This window comes from Dendrobates tinctorius, unplaced genomic scaffold (genome assembly GCF_039654945.1).
Source record: "Dendrobates tinctorius isolate UK_male_01 unplaced genomic scaffold, ASM3965494v1 ptg000028l, whole genome shotgun sequence".
Classification (NCBI taxonomy): Eukaryota; Metazoa; Chordata; class Amphibia; order Anura; family Dendrobatidae; genus Dendrobates; species Dendrobates tinctorius.
This window is the reverse complement of record NW_027361696.1, coordinates 39,126,225-39,147,160: the sequence shown is the minus strand read 5'-3', so window position 1 is coordinate 39,147,160 and position 20,936 is coordinate 39,126,225. Positions and strand designations below refer to the sequence as shown.

General features: G+C 50.4%; 1 protein-coding gene across 2 annotated transcripts; it reads right to left on the bottom strand.

Moving 5' to 3' along the window:
• Positions 1-906: 906 nt before the first annotated feature.
• On the bottom strand, positions 907-20,865 carry USF2 (upstream transcription factor 2, c-fos interacting). 2 transcript variants are annotated; one of them, XM_073570576.1, is made up of 10 exons: positions 20,454-20,865; positions 7,989-8,035; positions 7,350-7,462; positions 7,143-7,262; positions 4,645-4,798; positions 3,322-3,409; positions 2,881-2,939; positions 2,707-2,801; positions 1,563-1,727; positions 907-1,106 (listed from the first exon to the last, which is right to left on the bottom strand). In XM_073570576.1, exons 1-10 carry the CDS (start codon positions 20,495-20,497, stop codon positions 1,017-1,019), a joined length of 975 nt encoding a protein of 324 aa, XP_073426677.1. In that variant the 5' UTR covers positions 20,498-20,865; the 3' UTR covers positions 907-1,016. The 2 variants fall into 2 exon arrangements, with proteins under 2 accessions (XP_073426677.1, XP_073426679.1); XM_073570578.1 differs by having other exon boundaries at positions 1,563-1,694; positions 20,454-20,861.
• Between the last annotated feature and the right edge of the window lie 71 nt (positions 20,866-20,936).

Genomic DNA, 20,936 nt, shown 5'->3' with positions numbered 1-20,936 from the left:
TATATTTTTCAAATTATGGTCGAAAATAAGTATCTTGCCAAGTCAGACAAGGTGATTTTCTGGATTTGTTTCCTCATTTTGACTCTCATAATTGTGGTCTACCTGTGATGTCAATTACAGGCCTCTCATCTTTTTAAGTGGGAGAACTTTCACAATTGGTGGCTGACTAAATACTTTTTTCCCCACTGTAGCCTGCCACCATCAAGTGGTAGGGATATGAAGGGCGGACAGCTCGGTACATAACTCTCCATCGCCATCTACTGGCGGAGAGATGAAGGGAGAACAGCTTGTTACATAGCTCTCCACCGCTATCTAGTGGCCTGGATGTGACGGGCGTGAAAGAAATTAAAAACCAACAAGTGCAGAATGAAGCAAATTGTGTAACATGTGTGAACAGAACTTCCCGAGGGCCCATAAAATATCAATGTGTCAATCTCTGGGTCCGGTTTAATGCTGCAACGTGTTAATCCAGTGCAGAGAATTACCACAGAGGGGATTTAAAAATAAAAAAAAAACACGAGGGACTCAGTCTATCGTCACTGCTAAAAGTCTACGTATGTTCATATTTATAGATTCATCATAAAAAAAAAAAAAAAAAAATAAAGAGCAAAGCAAACGTAATCAGACCCTCTGCCGCGTGGGCAGCCTTTCCGTCAGCCCCATGCAAGTCCCTGGCAGTGAAGATGTTTCCCAAGGTGAGCATGGTCCAAGTTGATGGGGGGGGGGGGGGGGGGTTGAAGGGTTCTTCTCCAGTCTGCAAGGAAGACCCATGGCAGCCCCTCAACCTCCCGCTCTTTGTGCCACGCTGTTCGCGAGAATAGAGAAAGATCTTTGACACGGTTATTGTAAGAGGAGTGGGGGTCTCTGGGGAATGCAGGGCAGCGGTAGGTGCGTGGGGCAAAAAGGTAAAGGGTAAAACAAAGGGAGGGGGGAAGCTGATATACAAGTTTTTTTTTTTTCCTCGTGGCTTTTTTTTTTTGACTCGCTTTCATACGAGGAGCGCGGGGCAACCGAATCTACTGTCTCGGCCCCTCTTCCACCACCTCGATGCCATGCTGCTGCAGCTGCGCCCGCAGGAGGGTGTTCTCATTCTTCTGCTCTTCTATCTGAAAAGGAAACACAAGACAGAGAGGTTTACATTGCAGATCTGTCTGCCAAGTCTTCCTGCACCTTGCCAGAACAGTGACGGGGCGGGGTGTGGAGCTGTGCCTGCAGGAGCTGTGCCGATCCTGCTCGTTTAACCTCTTAGATGCTGGGGTCAGCAATAACCGCAGCGACACGGCTTCCTTTGTCGCCCTCTCCCATGCCGATGTCATTTTAAGGGCTCATACTCACTTGCGAGAGACTCACACGACTCTCGCATGAATGAGTCTCTCGCATGAAAACCTGGGACTGCCGCCGGCATCGGACCGGAATGTGCGGCTGCATAGAAATATATGTAGCCGCACGCTCCGGTCTGAGTGCGGGCGGCAGTCCCAGGTTTTCATGCGAGAGACTAGCATGAGAATCTATGAGCCCTAAAAATGGCGTTTATAAATCTAGGAGGCTGGAGTACGACAGACCTGCTGGCGCAGCATCTCGTTGTCCATCTGCAGACGCTCAGCTTCCTTGAAGGTCTCCTGCATGCGCTGGTTGGTCTGCCGCAGCTCGCGGATGTAGTCGCAGGCTTTGGACAGGATCCCACCTTTACTCTGCTGTGAACCGGAAAACAAGGGATCTATTACACCCTAGAGGCAAAATGGGAAATCTGAATATAATGAGGAATGTCATAGCACGAGTGTCACAATCAGCTTTGTTTGATTTACGGTGTCATTCTCCATCAATCCCAGCCCGGCACCAAGCAGCGATCACTTCTGCCCGGAGCGCCCCTCTAAGCAGCCATTACTGACTAGGGGAAGTAATGGCAACCACGCTGTTATAAAAGGAGTGGAGACTGCGGCTCTCCAGCTGTAAGCGTCACAGGGGCTGTCCAATAGCTGGGACCTGCACCTATCCGCAGAACTCGTGCGCGACTGTCTCCATGTTTATAGCATCAGCCCCAGAAAAGGAACAGAGTGACAGTCAGGCCCGAACACTGCCGATGGGGATAAAGCTCATCACTTATTGATCAGTGGGTGTCAGAATGAGGTCTCCCTTCTTTTAATTATCCCTGTTAGAATGGAGATAAAAACAAGTTTATCGGATGACCCCTTTAATTATCCTCACAGCATGGTACATGCAACATGTTATGACCCAAGGGAGCTGCAAACACAGCATATACCATCCATGTCTCATTGAAGCGGGGACTTCGGGAGCCCGTTTCCCCTCAGCCTACTGATCACGTCAGACTGTTAAGATTTGGGTGGAATCACTTCAACAACGAGCGTTAGTCACCATCTTGTAAAGTCATGACACTTTATGGCTGGTGAGAATCTTAAACAGTGAAACGACCACCACCGACCCCCAGAGAGCAAGGGGATGTCTGACCCCCAGAGAGAGAGGGGATGCTGACTCAGCACTCCTGCCCCTTTAATTCCCAAATATGCAAGAAAAAACATTTAAGAAACTGCAGCTCTCAATTGTCGCTGCGGCTCTTAATTTTTGGGATTGGTTGTGGCGGTCTCACCGCTCAGACCCTCGCCGATGATGATGTAAGGGTTTAGCTGATCTGGGGGATTTGCCCCTTTAATCCACTATGGTAGAGGACGGTGAATGTGCGGCTCTTACTGCTGCTGTTTTGCTGCTCTCCGTGTTGCAGTCTGGAATGATTTTTGATAGTTGGACGATCCAGTTGTTAATCTTGTCTCTTCTTCTTCTCTCCACTGCAAGGTCAAAAGGAAAAATATTGGAAATGCGAATACAATAAGTGACGGTACAGAGTCTGCAGTGCCGCCCGCGTACCTTCATTATGTTGTGCTCTGCGTCGCTCGTCCCGAGGAGTTCTGTTTCCGTCCATTTTTCTAGATCGTGAAGGAAGCAAAAGGCCCAATTGAGGATGATACATATATCCATGTATGCGTGAGATATTGCATACATGTATATAGATCTCACTATGAGATGAAGTACTGTTTTGTGTATACAGCTTGTATGTAAGGTTATGTGTCTCCATGGTTAGAGACTATAAATAAACCAGGTCTAATGTTATGAAAAAGTCATGTGTCCCCCCGCTGCACCCTAACCTATACACAGTAGAGTGCCAGCATTGATTTCTTATGGGGGAGGGGGTACAGTTTAAACAAAAAAAATTGGGGTGCCGCAGTTTCAGTGATCAGTTCAGATCAGATCAGAGCTGTAGGACATGCACTGACACCATCGTCCAGCAGGTGGTGGTCTGATACGTACGGAGAGTAGGGGTGCGTGCGCGGAGCGATAGTCCTTTGTGTACCGGCAGGAATCACATCTTGGGGGGTCATCATGACATAGAACTGCCCTGAGGATAGAAAAGCGCAATTACAATAAGTTGCGGGTTCCATCATTTTTGCAATGTGCATAAAACTCTGAGCAGGTTCAGGAGCTCTGCTTGCTGTCACTTAAAGGGAACCTGTCACCCCCCCCCCAGGGAGTTTTTCAGTTAAAGAGCCACCTGCAGCAGCACTAAGGCTGCATTCTGTGAAGGTGGCTCTTCTTTTTCTGACCCCCAGTAATGCCAAAATATTTACTTTTATAATTAGCTCCTCATACCTGTAATGTGTCCCACAGGTATGTTGTGTCCCCCTCTATCAGTCACCTACCATCCGTCAATCATGCCTGTCCGGTGCCTCGGCGCCACCCACGATCTGTCCATCATGATGCCCCATGCGTCGCTGCCTATTCTTGATTTGAATCCCGGCGCCTGCGCTGTAACAAGTGTTCTCGGGCATGCGCAGTGCGCGCTGCCTGAGAACCGACATCAGGCTATTGCGCCTGCGCATTGTGGAGGCCCCAGATCCCGCCCCGCAGTGTGTTATGATGTATTCATACTGCAGGGCTGGGGCCTCCGCTACACGCAGGCGCAATAGCCTGATGTCTGTTCTTGGGCAGCACGCACTGCGCATGCCCGAGAACACTTGTTACAGCGCAGGCGCCGGGATTCAAGTCAAGAGGAAGCAGCGACGCACGGGGCATCATGATGGACAGATCGTGGGCGGCGCCGAGGCACGGGACAGGCATGATTGACGGATGGTAGGTGGCTGATAGAGGGGGACACAACATACCTGTGGGACACATTACAGGTATGAGGAGCTAATTATAAAAGTCAATATTTTGGCAGTACTGGAGGTCAGAAAAAGAAGAGCCACCTTCACAGAATGCAGCCTTAGTGCTGATAAAGGTGGCTCTTTAACTGAAAAACACCAGGGGGGGGGGGGGGGTGACAGGTTCCCTTTAATAGCTGGCAGGGAGCCCTGCGAACCTCTGCACACATCCTGACATCCTTGGCTGCTGTTCTGACTAACCAGGTGACCACGAGATCATTGTTGTGTGACATCACAGAAGCCCAGAAAATCGGAAGAGCTGGGAGGTGAAAGGAGATGAACAGGGTCCAAAGCAGCAGGCCCCCACCCAGCAGGCCCCGATCAGCACTCAGAGAATACCGACCAGCTGGATGGCCGCAGTACGTCACATGGAATCTCCCATCTCTGACCTCACCAATTATAAAGGAAGGGGAATAAAGGGGAAGGCACTTACCTCCAGCTTGAGTCAGCGCAGGGTCAGTAGTCTGAACTGACACCGCCGTTGTGTCGCCCATAGTGGAAGCAGGGAAGTATGCAAAGCGAGCCTCGCCACTGACCGCATCTGTAGAAGGACTTCCGCCATTACTGAAGGGGTTCTGGATGACCGCCTGGAACGCCAGTGAACAAAGTCAGAACATATGAAAAGTATCTTTCACATTGTGACTTATGGAATGATGTAAAGCACAGAACTATGGCATGTACAGTATACACCAACAATGAGGTGCTGCATTATACTCCAGAGCTGCACTCACTATTCTGCTGGTGCAGTAACTGTGTGCATACATTACATTATTGATCCCGACTTACATCCTGTAAAATACCCCAGAGCTGCACTCACTATTCTGCTGGTCAGTCACTGTGCACATACATTACTGATCCTGTACTGATCCTGAGTTACATCCTGTATTATACCCCAGAGCTGCACTCACTATTCTGCTGGTGCAGTCACTATGTACATACATTACATTACTGATCCTGAGTTATATCTTGTATTATACCCTAGAGCTGCACTCACTATTCTGCTGGTGCAGTCACTGTGTACATACATTACTTATCCTGAGTTACATCCTGTATTATACTCCAGAGCTGCACTCACTATTCTGCTGGTGCCGTCACCGTGTACATACATTACATTACTGATCCTGAGTTACATCGTGTATTATACTCCAGAGCTGCACCCACTATTCTGCTGGTGCAGTCACTGTGCACATACAGTTGTGGCCAAAAGTATTGACACCCCTGCAATTCGGTCAGATAATACTCAGTTTCTTCCTGAGAATGATTGCAAACACAAATTCTTTGGTATTATTATCATCATTTAATTTGTCTTAAATGAAAAAACACAAAAAGAATTGTTCTAAAGCCAAATTGGATATAATTCCACACCAAGCATAAAAAAAAAAAAAAAAAGAGTGGATAAAAATATTGGCACTGTTCGAAAAATTATGTGATGCTTCTCTAATTTGTATAATTAACAGCACCTGTAACTTACCTGTGGCACCTAACAGGAGTAGGCAATAACTAAATCACACTTGCAGCCAGTAGACATGATTAAAGTTGACTCAACCTCTGTCCTGTGTCCTTGTGTGTACCTCATTGAGCATGGAGAAAAGAAAGACGACCAAAGAACTGTCTGAGGACTTGAGAAACCAAATTGTGAGGAAGCATGAGCAATCTCAAGGCTACAAGTCCATCTCCAAAGACCTGAATGTTTTTGTGTCTACCGTGCGCAGTGTCATCAAGAAGTTTAAAGCCCATGGCACTGTGGCTAACCTCCCTAGATGTGGACGGAAAAGAAAAATTGACAAGAGATTTCAACGCAAGATTGTGCGGATGTTGGATAAAGAACCTCGACTAACATCCAAACAAGTTCAAGCTGCCCTGCAGTCCGAGGGTACAACAGTGTCAACCCATACTATCCATCGGCGTCTGAATGAAAAGGGACTGTATGGTATGAGACCCAGGAAGACCCCACTTCTTACCCCGAGACATAAAAAAAAGCCAGGCTGGAGTTTGCCAAAACTTACCTGAAAAAGCCTAAAACGTTTTGGAAGAATGTTCTCTGGTCAGATGAGATAAAAGTAGAGCTTTTTGGGCAAAGGCATCAACATAGAGTTTACAGAAGAAAAAAAGAGGCATTCAAAGAAAAGAACACGGTCCCTACAGTCAAACATGGCGGAGGTTCCCTGATGTTTTGGGGTTGCTTTGCTGCCTCTGGCACTGGACTGCTTGACCGTGTGCATGGCATTATGAAGTCTGAAGACTAACAACAAATTTTGCAGCATAATGTAGGGCCCAGTGTGAGAAAGCTGGGTCTCCCTCAGAGGTCATGGGTCTTCCAGCAGGACAATGACCCAAAACACACTTCAAAATGCACTAGAAAATGGCTGGAGAGAAAGCACTGGAGACTTCTAAGGTGGCCAGCAATGAGTTCAGACCTGAATCACATAGAACACCTGTGGAGAGATCTAAAAATGGCAGTTTGGAGAAGGCACCCTTCTAATATCAGGGACCTGGAGCAGTTTGCCAAAGAAGAATGGTCTAAAATTCCAGCAGAACATTGTAAGAAACTCATTGATGGTTACCGGAAGCGGTTTGTCGCAGTTATTTTGGCTAAAGGTTGTGCAACCAAGTATTAGGGTGAGGGTGCTAATACTTTTGTCTGGCTCATTTTTGGAGTTTTGTGTGAAATGATCAATGTTTTGCTTTTTGCTTCATTCTCTTTTGTGTTTTTTCATTTAAGACAAATTAAATGAAGATAATACCAAAGAATTTGTGTTTGCAATCATTTTCAGGAAGAAACTGAGTATTATCTGACAAAACTGCAGGGGTGTCAATACTTTTGGTCACAACTGTACATTACTGATCCTGTACTATCTTGAATTACATCCTGTATTATAATCCAGAGCTGCACTCTAACCCTTTTTATCATGATTTATCTCCACCTCTCACCTGGGCCACAGCCTGTGGGGCGCCAGCAAATGCCGCGGTTGACACAACGCTCACGGCACCAGTCGTGTCCCCCTGTCCGTCCAGCTGACCGTCCGTCACCTGGACCACTCTGTACGTCACCTGAGAACACAGAGAGGACATGTCATACTCCATGGGTGCAGGGCAGACTGTGCCCCGGAGGGGTAGTAGAATCGCTGTGACCGGTACCTGTCCTCCATTGTTCTCTGTGCGGAACTGGTACTGGATGTTGTGCTCGGAGAAGGCCGCCTGCTGGACTGCTGCGATGGCCACCGCCGTGTGCTCATCGGCACTTGTGTCATCTGCAGGAAAGATAACGGTGCATTACCGATGCCAATATTCATTCGTTACAATGTAACAGTGGGAAGTAAAAGGGATCGCGTTGGAGTGTGAAATCCATGGCTGACCGACCATCCGATATTTATAGGGGTCTCCCAACTCCCCCTCTATTTTAACTACTCACTTCAGAGCCCAGTTCTTGGTACCGATGGTCGGACCCCCAGTGAGCGGTGAGTTATAACCCATCATTTGCATTTTGATGTAACCATTTAAAAGAGGATCTGCCGCCAGATTTCACAAAACAAGCTTCATACACTATTATACAGATATCGAAGACCCGAGGAAACTAGTGTACTTCGAAGATCTGTGTCAGAACACCTGGTATGAAAAGGAGCTGGACTTTTAGCTGCTAAAAAAGATGAAATGCAGATTTTCATAACATGGCACTGATTTTCAAGGTAACTACAACAGCCAGGTCTAAATAGAGCTTTTTACAGAATATATTCAAGTTTCTGCTGGGGAAAAAAAAAAAAGCTAACGGACACTTACCGTCCTGTAACTCTACCACTTCGTCCGCTTCCTGTCCTTTGTCGTGACTGTAAAAGGAAAAAGAAATTGTAATGTGATGATCCGAATGATTCTGTGCAGTTTTCTGAAAATCGAAGCAAAACGCTGCAACGGAGCCACAGCAATAGATGGCACCAGATAAAACGAATTAGTGAGTGCTGATGCCCCCGTGATTATGGGCAGTACCATCGTTTCAATTTCGCTCTCAAATTTGGACAGCTATGTTAGATCCAGTCATTGTGACATATTGGGGTGACGGCCCCTTTAACAGTCGCACAATAGACTACATCTGCTATAAGCTGCTCTGCTGGGAGTGGTGGTCCCACACGGGCTCGCTCAGCTCCCTTCCATCCTATTTTGGCCACTCCATCTTGTTGTGAAACATCCCATGACTCAGCTCTAGGGAGAAGCCCTGTGTCCTGTCACGGAGGCTCCTAGCTCTTCTGCCAACGCGCAGCCTGATATGCCCTGAGAAGAAAACCGCCGTCCAAACGCGATGCACCCTGAGGGGTATCCCTGTCCGGTGTGGAGGGGGCTTCCACGGATCGCCCGGAGGGGTATCCTTGTCTGATGCGGAGGGGCTTCCGTGGATCACAAAGAGGGGTATCCCTGTCCGATGCATAGGGGGCTTCCGCGGAGGGACAGGTTTACTGTCTATGAGTGGAAGCCATTCACTGACAGCCAGCAGAGATCTTGCAAATAGAGAAAAACTAGAAGCAGCAGAAAATTGTCAGACTTTCCATTTCTGTAATGAATCCGCTATTTGCATCCTTCTCACAGCTGACACTTTGTTACACTTGTCTGCTAGTATGATGTCTTTATCTGTACTGATACATTGTATCAAACTATCGGGAGAACAGTAAGGAGCCACTTAAGCTTACACCACATTTATTAATGGACCCTTGGCAGACAGATGGGAGATTGCCCTTACTTTCTAACACCCCTGTACTCCCATCATCCGCAGACTGGGGGACGTAGTGCCGTGCGAAGGTAGCGGCTCTGCTTAACGACTTTGAAGTAGTCTCACTTCTCGGCTGGAGTCACTGGCGACTTCCTATTAATACGCATCACTCTTCTTGCATTTTAATCGGCTTCTGGCAGCGGATTAACACTTTCACGAGTGGTGAGAATTAGGACAAGTGTGATGAGCCTCCTCTGTGCGGCATAAGGCTCTGTAGTCGTAGCTCCGCAACTGCAAACAGCCCACAGACATGGGAACACTATGCCGTTATTTTTCCGTCAATACAAAAGCAGGCTTTGAAGGGGTACGAGAGAGCCTCCGCTGTCGTCTCTACGGAAAAGTCAGCATTACACCTCCCATACAGCGAGGAGTTAATTTTCTATAAAAGGGCACATGGTGCTGCTCAAGAAATCTAGGTTGTCACCCTGAAAGATTCATGGGTAAGGCGACACATGGCAACATCTACGAGAGCCTTCCAGCTGTACACAGAAAAAATAAATGATGGTGGAAGATGAGGGAAATGGTCAGCAATAAGGGGCGTGAAATAAAGTAACCATAACGAGGAGACCATGCAAGGAGCTAATCTGCCCTCACCGTAGTGTGCACAACCTAACTGCTGGGACTTATCCCTGTCCTGTCTGTGCTTCATGCGAGAGAAGCAGCAGCCAGTCAACGCCGCTGCAACCAGAACTCATTATCTAAGATAGAAGAACATTCGCTCCATATACACGTGGACAAAACTGTTTTCTGTTTAATGACAGAAAAAAAGCACAGTGGTCAAAAATAACTTGAATCTGACAAAAGTAATAATAAATAAAAAATCTATGAAAATGAACAAATGAAAGTCAGACATTGCTTTTCAACCATGCCTCCACAGAATTAAAAAAAAATAAAATAAAACGCATGAAATAGGCCTGGACAGAAATGATGGTACCCTAACTTAATATTTTGTTGCACAATCTTTTCAGGCAATCACTGCAATCAAACGATTCCTGTAACTGTCAATGAGGCTTCTGCACCTCTCGACAGGTATTTTGGCCGACTCCGGAAGAGCAAACTGCTCCAGTTGTCTCGTGATTGAAGGCTGCCTTTTCCAGATGGCATGTTTCAGCTCTTTCCAAAGATTCTCAATAGGATTTAGGTCAGGGCTCATAGAAGGCCACTTCAGAATAGTCCAATGTTTTCCTCTTAGCCATTCTTGGGTGTTTTTAGCTGTGTGTTTTGGGTCATTATCCTGTTGCAAGACCCATGACCTGCAACCGATATCAAGCTTTCTGACACTGGCACATTTCTCTCTAGAATCACTTGATAGTCTTGAGATTTCATTGTACCCTGCACAGATTCTAGACACCCTGTTCCAGATGCAGCAAAGCAGTTTCAGAACATAACAGAGACTCCTCCATGTTTCACAGTAGGGACAGTGTTCGTTTTTTTATATGCTTCACTTTTCCGTCTGTGAACATAGAGCTGATCTGCCTTGCCAAAAAGTTCCATTTTTGTCTCATCTGTCCATAGGACATTCTCAGAGAAGCTTTGTGGCTTGACAACATGTAGTTTGGCAAATTCCAGCCTGGCTTTTTTATGATTTTTTTCAACAACGGTGTCCTCCTTGGTGGTCTTCCATGATGTCCACTTTGGCTCATACAATGACCGATGGTGCGATCTGACACTGATGTTCCTTGAACTTGAAGTTCACCTTTAATCTGTTTAGAAGTTTTTCTGTCTTTTATGGAATAAAATTCTTGGACTTATGTGCGCTGCTAGACAAAGTATCACATCCAGGTTATGTAGAGAGATTAACCATTTATTTTCCAACGCGTTTTGAAGTACATGACATCCCCTGAGGAAGAAGTGTGATGTACTTCGAAACGCGTTGGGAAATAAATGGTTATTCTCTTTACATAACCTGGATGTGATACTTTGTCTAGCAGCGCACACAAGTCCAAGAATTTTATTCCATAAAAGATTGATATTGGCGGTCACGGAGTGGACCTTTGGACGTGCAGCAAGCTGACAACTGATCTGATATACCTTAATCTCTCCTGGAAAGGGTGAGTAAATTTCTTTTATTTCTTCCAATATCTACCCGGATAAGACCCTATTGCGCTCTTTCTTTCCTATAGTGTACACATATAGAAGTTTTTCTGGGCTCTTTAGTTACCATTCGTATTATCCGTCTCTTTGATTTGTCATCTATTTTCCTCCTGCGGCCATGTCCAGGGTGGTTGGTTAGAGTCTCATAGAGCTTAAATTTCTGAATAGTATGTACAACTGTAGTCACAGGAACATCAAGCTGCATGGAGTTGGTCTTGTAACTTTTATCTTTAACGTGTGTCCATAATTTTCTTTCTGATCTCCTGAGACAACTCTTTCCTAAGGCCCCATTACACATAACGATGTCCCAGCGATCCCACCAACGATCCGACACGGATGGGATCGCTGGGACATCGTTATGTGTAACGGGGCCTTAGGAAAGAGTCGTCGCTGATCGTTCGTCTCCCGCTGCCACACGCAGCGATGCGTGCTGGCCAGCGGGAGACCAATGATCAAAAAATGACCCAGGACGATCCTGCACGATCTGCGATACCCGACGGGGGGGAGGGGGTTGGGCGGGCGGTCGCTGATGTGTCACACACAGCGATGTTGCTGGTGAGATCGCTGTGACTTCACAAAATCAGCGATCTCGCTGTGTGTGACGGAGCCTCTAGGCTTCCTCTGGTCCATGTTGAGTGTGATACACACCATGTCACCAAACAGCACAGTGATTATCTGTAGCCCTATATACAGGCCCATTCACTGATTCCAAGGTTGTAGACACCTGTGATGCTAACTAGTGGACACACCTTGCTATAACATGTCCTTTTTGTCACACTATTTTCAGGGGTACCATCATTTCTGTCTAGGCCTATTTCATTAGTTTTATTTTTTTTTTAAATTCTGTGGAAGCATGGTTGAAAAGCAATGTCTGAATTTCATTTGTACAGATTTTTTTTTTTATTACTTTTGTCAGATTCAAGTTATTTCTGTGACCATTGTGGGTTTTTCTGTCATTAAACGAGGGGTACCAACAATTTTGACCACGTGTGTATATTTATATAGGAATCGTGGTCCTTGCATGGACCTTGGGCCCGGACGCTACAATATGGCAGCCACATCCCAAATTGCTACTTTTATTTTTCCGCTACAAATTGGAATAAACAGATTAGTAATGAGGACTATAAACTACACAGGGACAGGTAGCGTCTTCCATCTCATGTGCTCTAGCTGCAGACTACGTGCCCCGTACACCATATATCGCCACTTCGGGGTGCAGCAGCACACTGTATACACGTAGGTTTCAGAAGAACATTGGGGGGCCACTGAGCTACAAATCCCCTCTTTTGTCAAGGGTTACGTGCCTTACGGTATGCTTCCACGGTCTGTACCGGCAGTGTTTTGGACACAGCACATATCCAAAGCGCTGCCCCCTTTTGTACACGGTGTTCATTGAACTGTGCGGAATCACCGCATCCTATACATAAGACGGTGCCATTTATCTTGCGTAGACTGAGCGTCTCCGTAAGATAAATAGACATGCTTGCGTACTATCAAGACGTGCCGCATTTCCGGTTACGCAGGGAAGTCGCTGGTGTCCCTGTGCGCATAGTGGAGATGGGATTTCATAAAATACCCTCCACCATGATGTCACATCTGGACCGTGGAAACATACCCTTATGGTGCATACTCATTATCAGTGCCGCATTCATAAAACAGACAGAATACTAATCTCCCGTGTCCCCGTATTCAGGGTGAAAACGCTCTCCGCCACTACGTAACTCGGCCCCCTACAATCACTACACTCGCCACACAGTCACAAAACTGACATTAGTGTCAACTGGTTTTAGGCGCCAAAGCCCCAGGGGAATGAAGAGACGCCCCAAACACCGGGCTTTCCCCACCCTCTGGCCGGTCACAGCTACACTGCGAATGGGTAATTCCTGCAGGGCTGCAGCGTGCCCATCCTGGAGCTGTAATCCCGGCAGCCCCTATACATAGTGCACAGGTAACTGAGCGCTACACGGTAACAAACCCTCCCCGGTCACGGGTTATACCGTCCATTGGTCAGGAGAGCGTTCCAGCACTAGGATGGAGGAACTAAAGCTACACTAACATCTCATCATAACAGTGAATAGTCAGTGGAGCCCATTAGTAAGGTGCTGACAGTTTCCACCTGGGGGCCGGACGTATCATGGGTAAATAATGACTCGTGTTTATAAATCCTCGTACATTACCCTACTGTAAAGACCTCTGCGTGCTGTCAGTAAATGGGAGTATAGCTGAGGGTTTGATATATTCATATTATACAAAGGGTATGGGCGTGGGGATAAATATTATACACAGGCGATGGGGGCGGGGGGGTAAATATTATACACAGGGTATGGGCACGGGAGGTATATATTATACACAGGGGATGGGCGCAGGGGGGTAAATATTATACACAGGGGATGGGCGCAGGGGGTAAATATTATACACACTTAGAAATTTCCTTATTTTTGAAAGAAAAGTAGAGTTTTTTCCAATGAAGCTAACATTAAATGATTCAGAAATACATTCTACATTGTTAATAGTGATGAGCGAGTATACTCGTTGCTCGGGTGTCCTCCGAGTATTTTGGCGTGCTCGGAGATTTAGTTTTTGTCTTCTCATCTGCATGATTTGCGACTTGTAGACAGGCTGAATATATGTGGGAATTCCCTAACAAACAGGCATTCCACACGTATTCAAGATGTCTAGCAGTCGTAAATCATGCAGATGTGAGACGAAAATTAAATCTCCGAGCACGCCAAAATACTCGGAGGACACCCGAGCATGCTTGGAAAAACCCGAGCAACGAGTATTACTCACTCATCACTAATTGTTAATGTGGTAAATGACTATTCTAGCTGCAAACATCTGGTTTGTAATGCAATATCTTCATAAGTGTATAGAGGCCCATTTCCAACAACCATCACTCCAGTATTCTTATGGTACTTTGTGTTTGCTATCTGTGTAAGAAGGCTAATGGATGGTTAGAATACCCTTGAAAACCTATGTGCAAGTATGTTAGCACAGCTGAAAACAGTTTGGCTGATTACAGAAGCTATAAACCTGATCTTCCTTTGAGCTAGTTGAGAATCTGGAGCATTACATTTGTTGGCTCCATTGGGGTATATGCACACGCTGCGGATTCTGCTGCGGATTAATCCGCAGGTCAAAAGACCTGCGGTTTATCACCTCTACAATGGAGGAGATGGTAAACAGCAGCGGAATCCGCAGAAAGAATAGACATGTCAATTCTTTCTGCGGATTAGAAACCGCAGCAAATCCGCGCAGAAAAATTTGCACCATCTGCACTGCGGTTTCCAGTTCCCATAGGATATTATGGTACTGTACACCATCCACAGCATAATCTGCAGCGTGCACACACCCTTAAACTCTCAAAATGGCCAGAAAAAAAAAGAACTTTCATGTGAAACTCGACAGTCTATTCTTGTTCTTAGAAATGAAGGCTATTCCATGAGAGAATTTGCCAAGAAAGTGAAAATTTCCTACAACAGTGTGTACTACTCCCTTCAGAGAAGAGCAAAAACAGGCTCTAACCAGAGTAGAAAGAGAAGCAGGAGGCCCCGCTGCACAACTGAGCAACAAGACAAGTACCGTATATACTCGTGTATAAGCCGATCCGTATATAAGCCGACCCCTGGCACAAAAAAATGGGAAAACTTATTGACTTGGGTATAAGCCTAGGGTGGAAAATGCAGCAGGTACTGGTAAATTTCAAAAATAAAAATAGATACCAATAAAATAAAAATTAATTGAGACATCAGTAGGTTAAATGTTTTTGAATATCCATATTGAATCAGGAGCCCCATATAATGCTCCATACAGTTCATGATGGCCCAGTAAGATGCTCCATACAAAATACACCCCATATAATGCTGCACAAAGGTTAATAATGGCCCCATAAGATGCTCCATAGAATACTATGCCCCATATAGGTTATTGCCCTATAAGATACTCCATAGATGATACTCCATAGATTATACCCCATATGCTGCTCCATAGATTATGCCCCATATGCTGCCCCATAAGATGCTCCATAGAATAGACCCCATATGCTGCTGCAAATAAAAAAAACAAACGACATACTCACCTCTCGTCGCTGGGGGCCCGATGCCGGTGTCCTGAGCAGGCGTGGACAGGTGTCTGTGTCACCGCTGGCTCAGGACACCGAGACTGGCGATATTTACTGATCCCCGCTCCATGGCTGCGCGTCGCTCTGTCCTCTCCTCCGCGTCCTGTCATTGACGTTCAGGCAGAGGGCGCAGTGCGCACTAACTACATCACCGCGCCCTCTGACCTGAACATCACAGACAGGACACGGAAGAGAGGACAGAGCAGCGCGCAGCGGGGACAGGTGAATATGGCATATATTTACCCCCTCCTGGCGCGGTCTCTGCAGCGCCACTTCTCCCGGTCTCAGGCTCCTTCCTTCAACGGTCATGTGGTACCGATCAAAGTCATAAATATGTGCATATTCATGACTTTAATGAGCGGTACCACGTGACTGCTGAAGGAAGGAGCCTGAGACCGGGAGAAGCAGGGGGGCTGCAGAGACCACGCCAGAAGGGGGTAAGTATGATCTGACACCCCCACTACCCCACCGACCCCCTAGTATATGACTCGCGTATAAGACGTGGGGGGGACATTCAGCCCAAAAAATGGGCTGAAAATTTCGCCATATATGCGAGTATATACGGTACATTAGAGTCTGTAGTTTGAAAAATCGACACCTCACAGGTTCTCAACTGGCAGCTTCATTAAATAGTACACACAAAACGTCAGTGTCAACATCTACAGTGATGAGGCTACTCCGGGATGCTGGCATTCAGGGCAGAGTGGCAAAGAAAAAGCCATATCTGAGACTGGCTAATAAAAGGAAAAGATTAATATGGGCAAAAGAACACAGACATTGGACAGAGGAAGATTGGAATAAAGTGTTATGGACAGACGAATCCAAGTTCGAGGTGTTTGGATCACACAGAAGAACATTTGTGAGATGCAGAACAAATGAAAAGATGCGGGAAGAGTGCCTGACACCATCTGTCAAGCATGGTGGAGGTAATGTGATGGTCTGGGGTTGCTTTGGTGCTGGTAAAGTGGGAGATTTGTACAAGGTAAAAGGGATTTTGAATAAGGAAGGCTATCACTTCATTTTGCAATGCCATACCATACCCTGTGGACAGCGCTTGATGGAAGCCAATTTCATCCTACAACAGGACAATGACCCAAAAGCACACCTCCAAATTATGCAAGAACTATTTAGGGAAGAAGCAGGCAGCTGGTATTCTATCTGTAATGGAGTGGCCAGCGCAGTCACCAGATCTCAACCCCACTGAGCTGTTGTGTGAGCAGCTTGACCATATGGTACCCAAAAGTGCCCATCAAGCCAAACCAACTTGTGGGAGGAGCTTCTGGAAACATGGGGTGATATTTCTCCAGATTACCTCAGCAAATTAACTGCTAGAATGCCAAAGGTCTGCAATGCTGGAATTGCTGCAAAGGGAGCATTCTTTGATGAAAGCAAAGTTCGAAGGAGAAAATTATTATTTCAAATAAAAATCTTTTTTTCGAACCATGTCAATGTCTGGACTAGATTTTAAATTCATTTGGCAACTCATTTGATTAATAAGAGTATGAGTTTTCATGGAAAACACAAAATTGTCTGGGTGACCCCAAACTTTGGAACGGTAGTGTATGTTATAATATTATATACATGGGATGGGAGCCGGGGTATATATTATATACAGCAGTGATAAACGGATACAGCGGGGACCACACATTATACATAGAGACAGTAGTCGAGGGGAAGGGAAAAACACCATGAGCACCACTTAAGTAATGGTGCTAAAGGTAAGGTTCCCAAACCAAGTAGTTATAAGTCATAAACCTAGCACTCGACTGTTAAGTAGTCGGGGGGGCTCTGCAGTCACGGGGGTCGGTAGCCGGGGGGGGGGCTCTGCAGTCACGGGGGGTCAGCAGTCGGGGGGCTCTGCAGTCACGGGGGGTCAGCAGTCGGGGGGGGTCAGCAGTCGGGGGGGGTCAGCAGTCGGGGGGGGGGGGTCAGCAGTCGGGGGGGGGGGGTCAGCAGTCGGGGGGGGGTCAGCAGTCGGGGGGGGGGGGGTCAGCAGTCGGGGGGGGGGTCAGCAGTCGGGGGGGGGGGGTCAGCAGTCACGGGGGGCTCTGCAGTCACGGGGGGCTCCGCAGTCACAGCGGTCAGCAGTCGGGGGGGGCTCCGCAGTCACGGGGGGCTCCGCAGTGTCGGGGGGCTCCGCAGTCACGGGGGGCTCCGCAGTCACGGGGGGCTCCGCAGTCACGGGGGGCTCCGCAGTGTCAGGGGGCTCCGCAGTGTCAGGGGGCTCCGCAGTCACGGGGGGCTCCGCAGTGTCGGGGGGCTCCGCAGTCACGGGGGGTCAGCAGTCGGGGGGCTCCGCAGTCACGGGGGGTCAGCAGTCGGGGGGGCTCCGCAGTCACAGGGGTCAGCAGTCGGGGGGGCTCCGCAGTCACAGGGGTCAGCAGTCGGGGGGGCTCCGCAGTCACAGGGGTCAGCAGTCGGGGGGGCTCCGCAGTCACAGGGGTCAGCAGTCGGGGGGGCTCCGCAGTCACAGGGGTCAGCAGTCGGGGGGGCTCCGCAGTCACAGGGGTCAGCAGTCGGGGGGGCTCCGCAGTCACAGGGGTCAGCAGTCGGGGGGGCTCCGCAGTCACAGGGGTCAGCAGTCGGGGGGGCTCCGCAGTCACAGGGGTCAGCAGTCGGGGGGGCTCCGCAGTCACAGGGGTCAGCAGTCGGGGGGGGCTCCGCAGTCACAGGGGTCAGCAGTCGGGGGGGGCTCCGCAGTCACAGGGGTCAGCAGTCGGGGGGGGCTCCGCAGTCACAGGGGTCAGCAGTCGGGGGGGGCTCCGCAGTCACAGGGGTCAGCAGTCGGGGGGGCTCCGCAGTCACAGGGGTCAGCAGTCGGGGGGGCTCCGCAGTCACAGGGGTCAGCAGTCGGGGGGGCTCTGCAGTCACAGGGGTCAGCAGTCGGGGGGGCTCTGCAGTCACAGGGGTCAGCAGTCGGGGGGGCTCTGCAGTCACAGGGGTCAGCAGTCGGGGGGGCTCTGCAGTCACAGGGGTCAGCAGTCGGGGGGGCTCTGCAGTCACAGGGGTCAGCAGTCGGGGGGGCTCTGCAGTCACAGGGGTCAGCAGTCGGGGGGGCTCTGCAGTCACAGGGGTCAGCAGTCGGGGGGGCTCTGCAGTCACAGGGGTCAGCAGTCGGGGGGGCTCTGCAGTCACAGGGGTCAGCAGTCGGGGGGGCTCTGCAGTCACAGGGGTCAGCAGTCGGGGGGGCTCTGCAGTCACAGGGGTCAGCAGTCGGGGGGGCTCTGCAGTCACAGGGGTCAGCAGTCGGGGGGGCTCTGCAGTCACAGGGGTCAGCAGTCGGGGGGGCTCTGCAGTCACAGGGGTCAGCAGTCGGGGGGGCTCTGCAGTCACAGGGGTCAGCAGTCGGGGGGGCTCTGCAGTCACAGGGGTCAGCAGTCGGGGGGGCTCTGCAGTCACAGGGGTCAGCAGTCGGGGGGGCTCTGCAGTCACAGGGGTCAGCAGTCGGGGGGGCTCTGCAGTCACAGATGTCAGCAGTCGGGGGGGCTCTGCAGTCACAGATGTCAGCAGTCGGGGGGGCTCTGCAGTCACAGATGTCAGCAGTCGGGGGGGCTCTGCAGTCACAGATGTCAGCAGTCGGGGGGGCTCTGCAGTCACAGATGTCAGCAGTCGGGGGGGCTCTGCAGTCACAGATGTCAGCAGTCGGGGGGGCTCTGCAGTCACAGATGTCAGCAGTCGGGGGGCTCTGCAGTCACAGATGTCAGCAGTCGGGGGGCTCTGCAGTCACAGATGTCAGCAGTCGGGGGGCTCTGCAGTCACAGATGTCAGCAGTCGGGGGGCTCTGCAGTCACAGATGTCAGCAGTCGGGGGGCTCTGCAGTCACAGATGTCAGCAGTCGGGGGGCTCTGCAGTCACAGATGTCAGCAGTCGGGGGGCTCTGCAGTCACAGATGTCAGCAGTCGGGGGGCTCTGCAGTCACAGATGTCAGCAGTCGGGGGGCTCTGCAGTCACAGATGTCAGCAGTCGGGGGGCTCTGCAGTCACAGATGTCAGCAGTCGGGGGGCTCTGCAGTCACAGATGTCAGCAGTCGGGGGGCTCTGCAGTCACAGATGTCAGCAGTCGGGGGGCTCTGCAGTCACAGATGTCAGCAGTCGGGGGGCTCTGCAGTCACAGATGTCAGCAGTCGGGGGGCTCTGCAGTCACAGATGTCAGCAGTCGGGGGGCTCTGCAGTCACAGATGTCAGCAGTCGGGGGGCTCTGCAGTCACAGATGTCAGCAGTCGGGGGGCTCTGCAGTCACAGATGTCAGCAGTCGGGGGGCTCTGCAGTCACAGATGTCAGCAGTCGGGGGGCTCTGCAGTCACAGATGTCAGCAGTCGGGGGGCTCTGCAGTCACAGATGTCAGCAGTCGGGGGGCTCTGCAGTCACAGATGTCAGCAGTCGGGGGGCTCTGCAGTCACAGATGTCAGCAGTCGGGGGGCTCTGCAGTCACAGATGTCAGCAGTCGGGGGGCTCTGCAGTCACAGATGTCAGCAGTCGGGGGGCTCTGCAGTCACAGATGTCAGCAGTCGGGGGGCTCTGCAGTCACAGATGTCAGCAGTCGGGGGGCTCTGCAGTCACAGATGTCAGCAGTCGGGGGGCTCTGCAGTCACAGATGTCAGCAGTCGGGGGGCTCTGCAGTCACAGATGTCAGCAGTCGGGGGGCTCTGCAGTCACAGATGTCAGCAGTCGGGGGGCTCTGCAGTCACAGATGTCAGCAGTCGGGGGGCTCTGCAGTCACAGATGTCAGCAGTCGGGGGGCTCTGCAGTCACAGATGTCAGCAGTCGGGGGGCTCTGCAGTCACAGGGGTCAGCAGTCGGAGGGCTCTGCAGTCACAGGGGTCAGCAGTCGGGGGGCTCTGCAGTCACAGGGGTCAGCAGTCGGGGGGCTCCGCAGTCACAGGGGTCAGCAGTCGGGGGGCTCCGCAGTCACAGGGGTCAGCAGTCGGGGGGCTCCGCAGTCACAGGGGTCAGCAGTCGGGGGGCTCCGCAGTCACAGGGGTCAGCAGTCGGGGGGCTCCGCAGTCACAGGGGTCAGCAGTCGGGGGGCTCCGCAGTCACAGATGTCAGCAGTCGGGGGGCTCTGCAGTCACAGGGGTCAGCAGTCGGAGGGCTCTGCAGTCACAGGGGTCAGCAGTCGGGGGGCTCTGCAGTCACAGGGGTCAGCAGTCGGGGGGCTCTGCAGTCACAGGGGTCAGCAGTCGGGGGGCTCTGCAGTCACAGATGTCAGCGCGCCCCCTCCCCCATACTCAGCCTCCGGGGTGTAGGCCGCAGCCTGGGACTGGATTTCTCACCTGGCGGCAGCGGAGGAGTCGAGGCCCTGATCCAGCATGTCCATGTGTCGGGGCTCGGGCAGGGAGAGGGCCCCCCCGGGGTCAGGCTGTGCGGGGCCGGGGCCCGGGGCGGCCCGGGGAGGAGGAGGCGGGAGGCCCGACGGATCTGATCACGGGGACAAACACACGGGTCATGTGAGGCGCTCCCTTCCCTGCCTCTCCTGCACTGCCGCCGGGACACGTGAGGAGAAGGGAGGCGGGGAGAACAGGCTGGGGCCCAGCTCACACCGGCACCGATAGCAGTAGCAGCCGGGAGCGACGCGCACACGGGAAATAGCAGCGGGCGGGTCCCTCAGCCGCAGCACAAGAGCGGGAGGGCAGAGACACGAGCGGGCGGGCCCCGCACACAACAAGCTGCGCCTCAACCGCGGGCGGGCCCGACAAACACAAAGCGACACACAGCTCTAGACAGATAAATCAGAGCGGGCGGGCTCGACACACGCA

Bases quoted from the DNA above. Each gene is read 5' to 3' on its own strand.
- USF2 (XM_073570576.1), bottom strand. From the start codon at position 20,497: ATGGACATGCTGGATCAGGGCCTCGACTCCTCCGCTGCCGCCAG. The intron at 7,263-7,349 runs GTACCGGTCACA...CTGTGTTCTCAG, and splicing joins CAGAGAACAATGGAGGACAG to GTGACGTACAGAGTGGTCCA. The intron at 3,410-4,644 runs GTAAGTGCCTTC...TTCTATCCTCAG, and splicing joins TGCGCTGACTCAAGCTGGAG to GGCAGTTCTATGTCATGATG.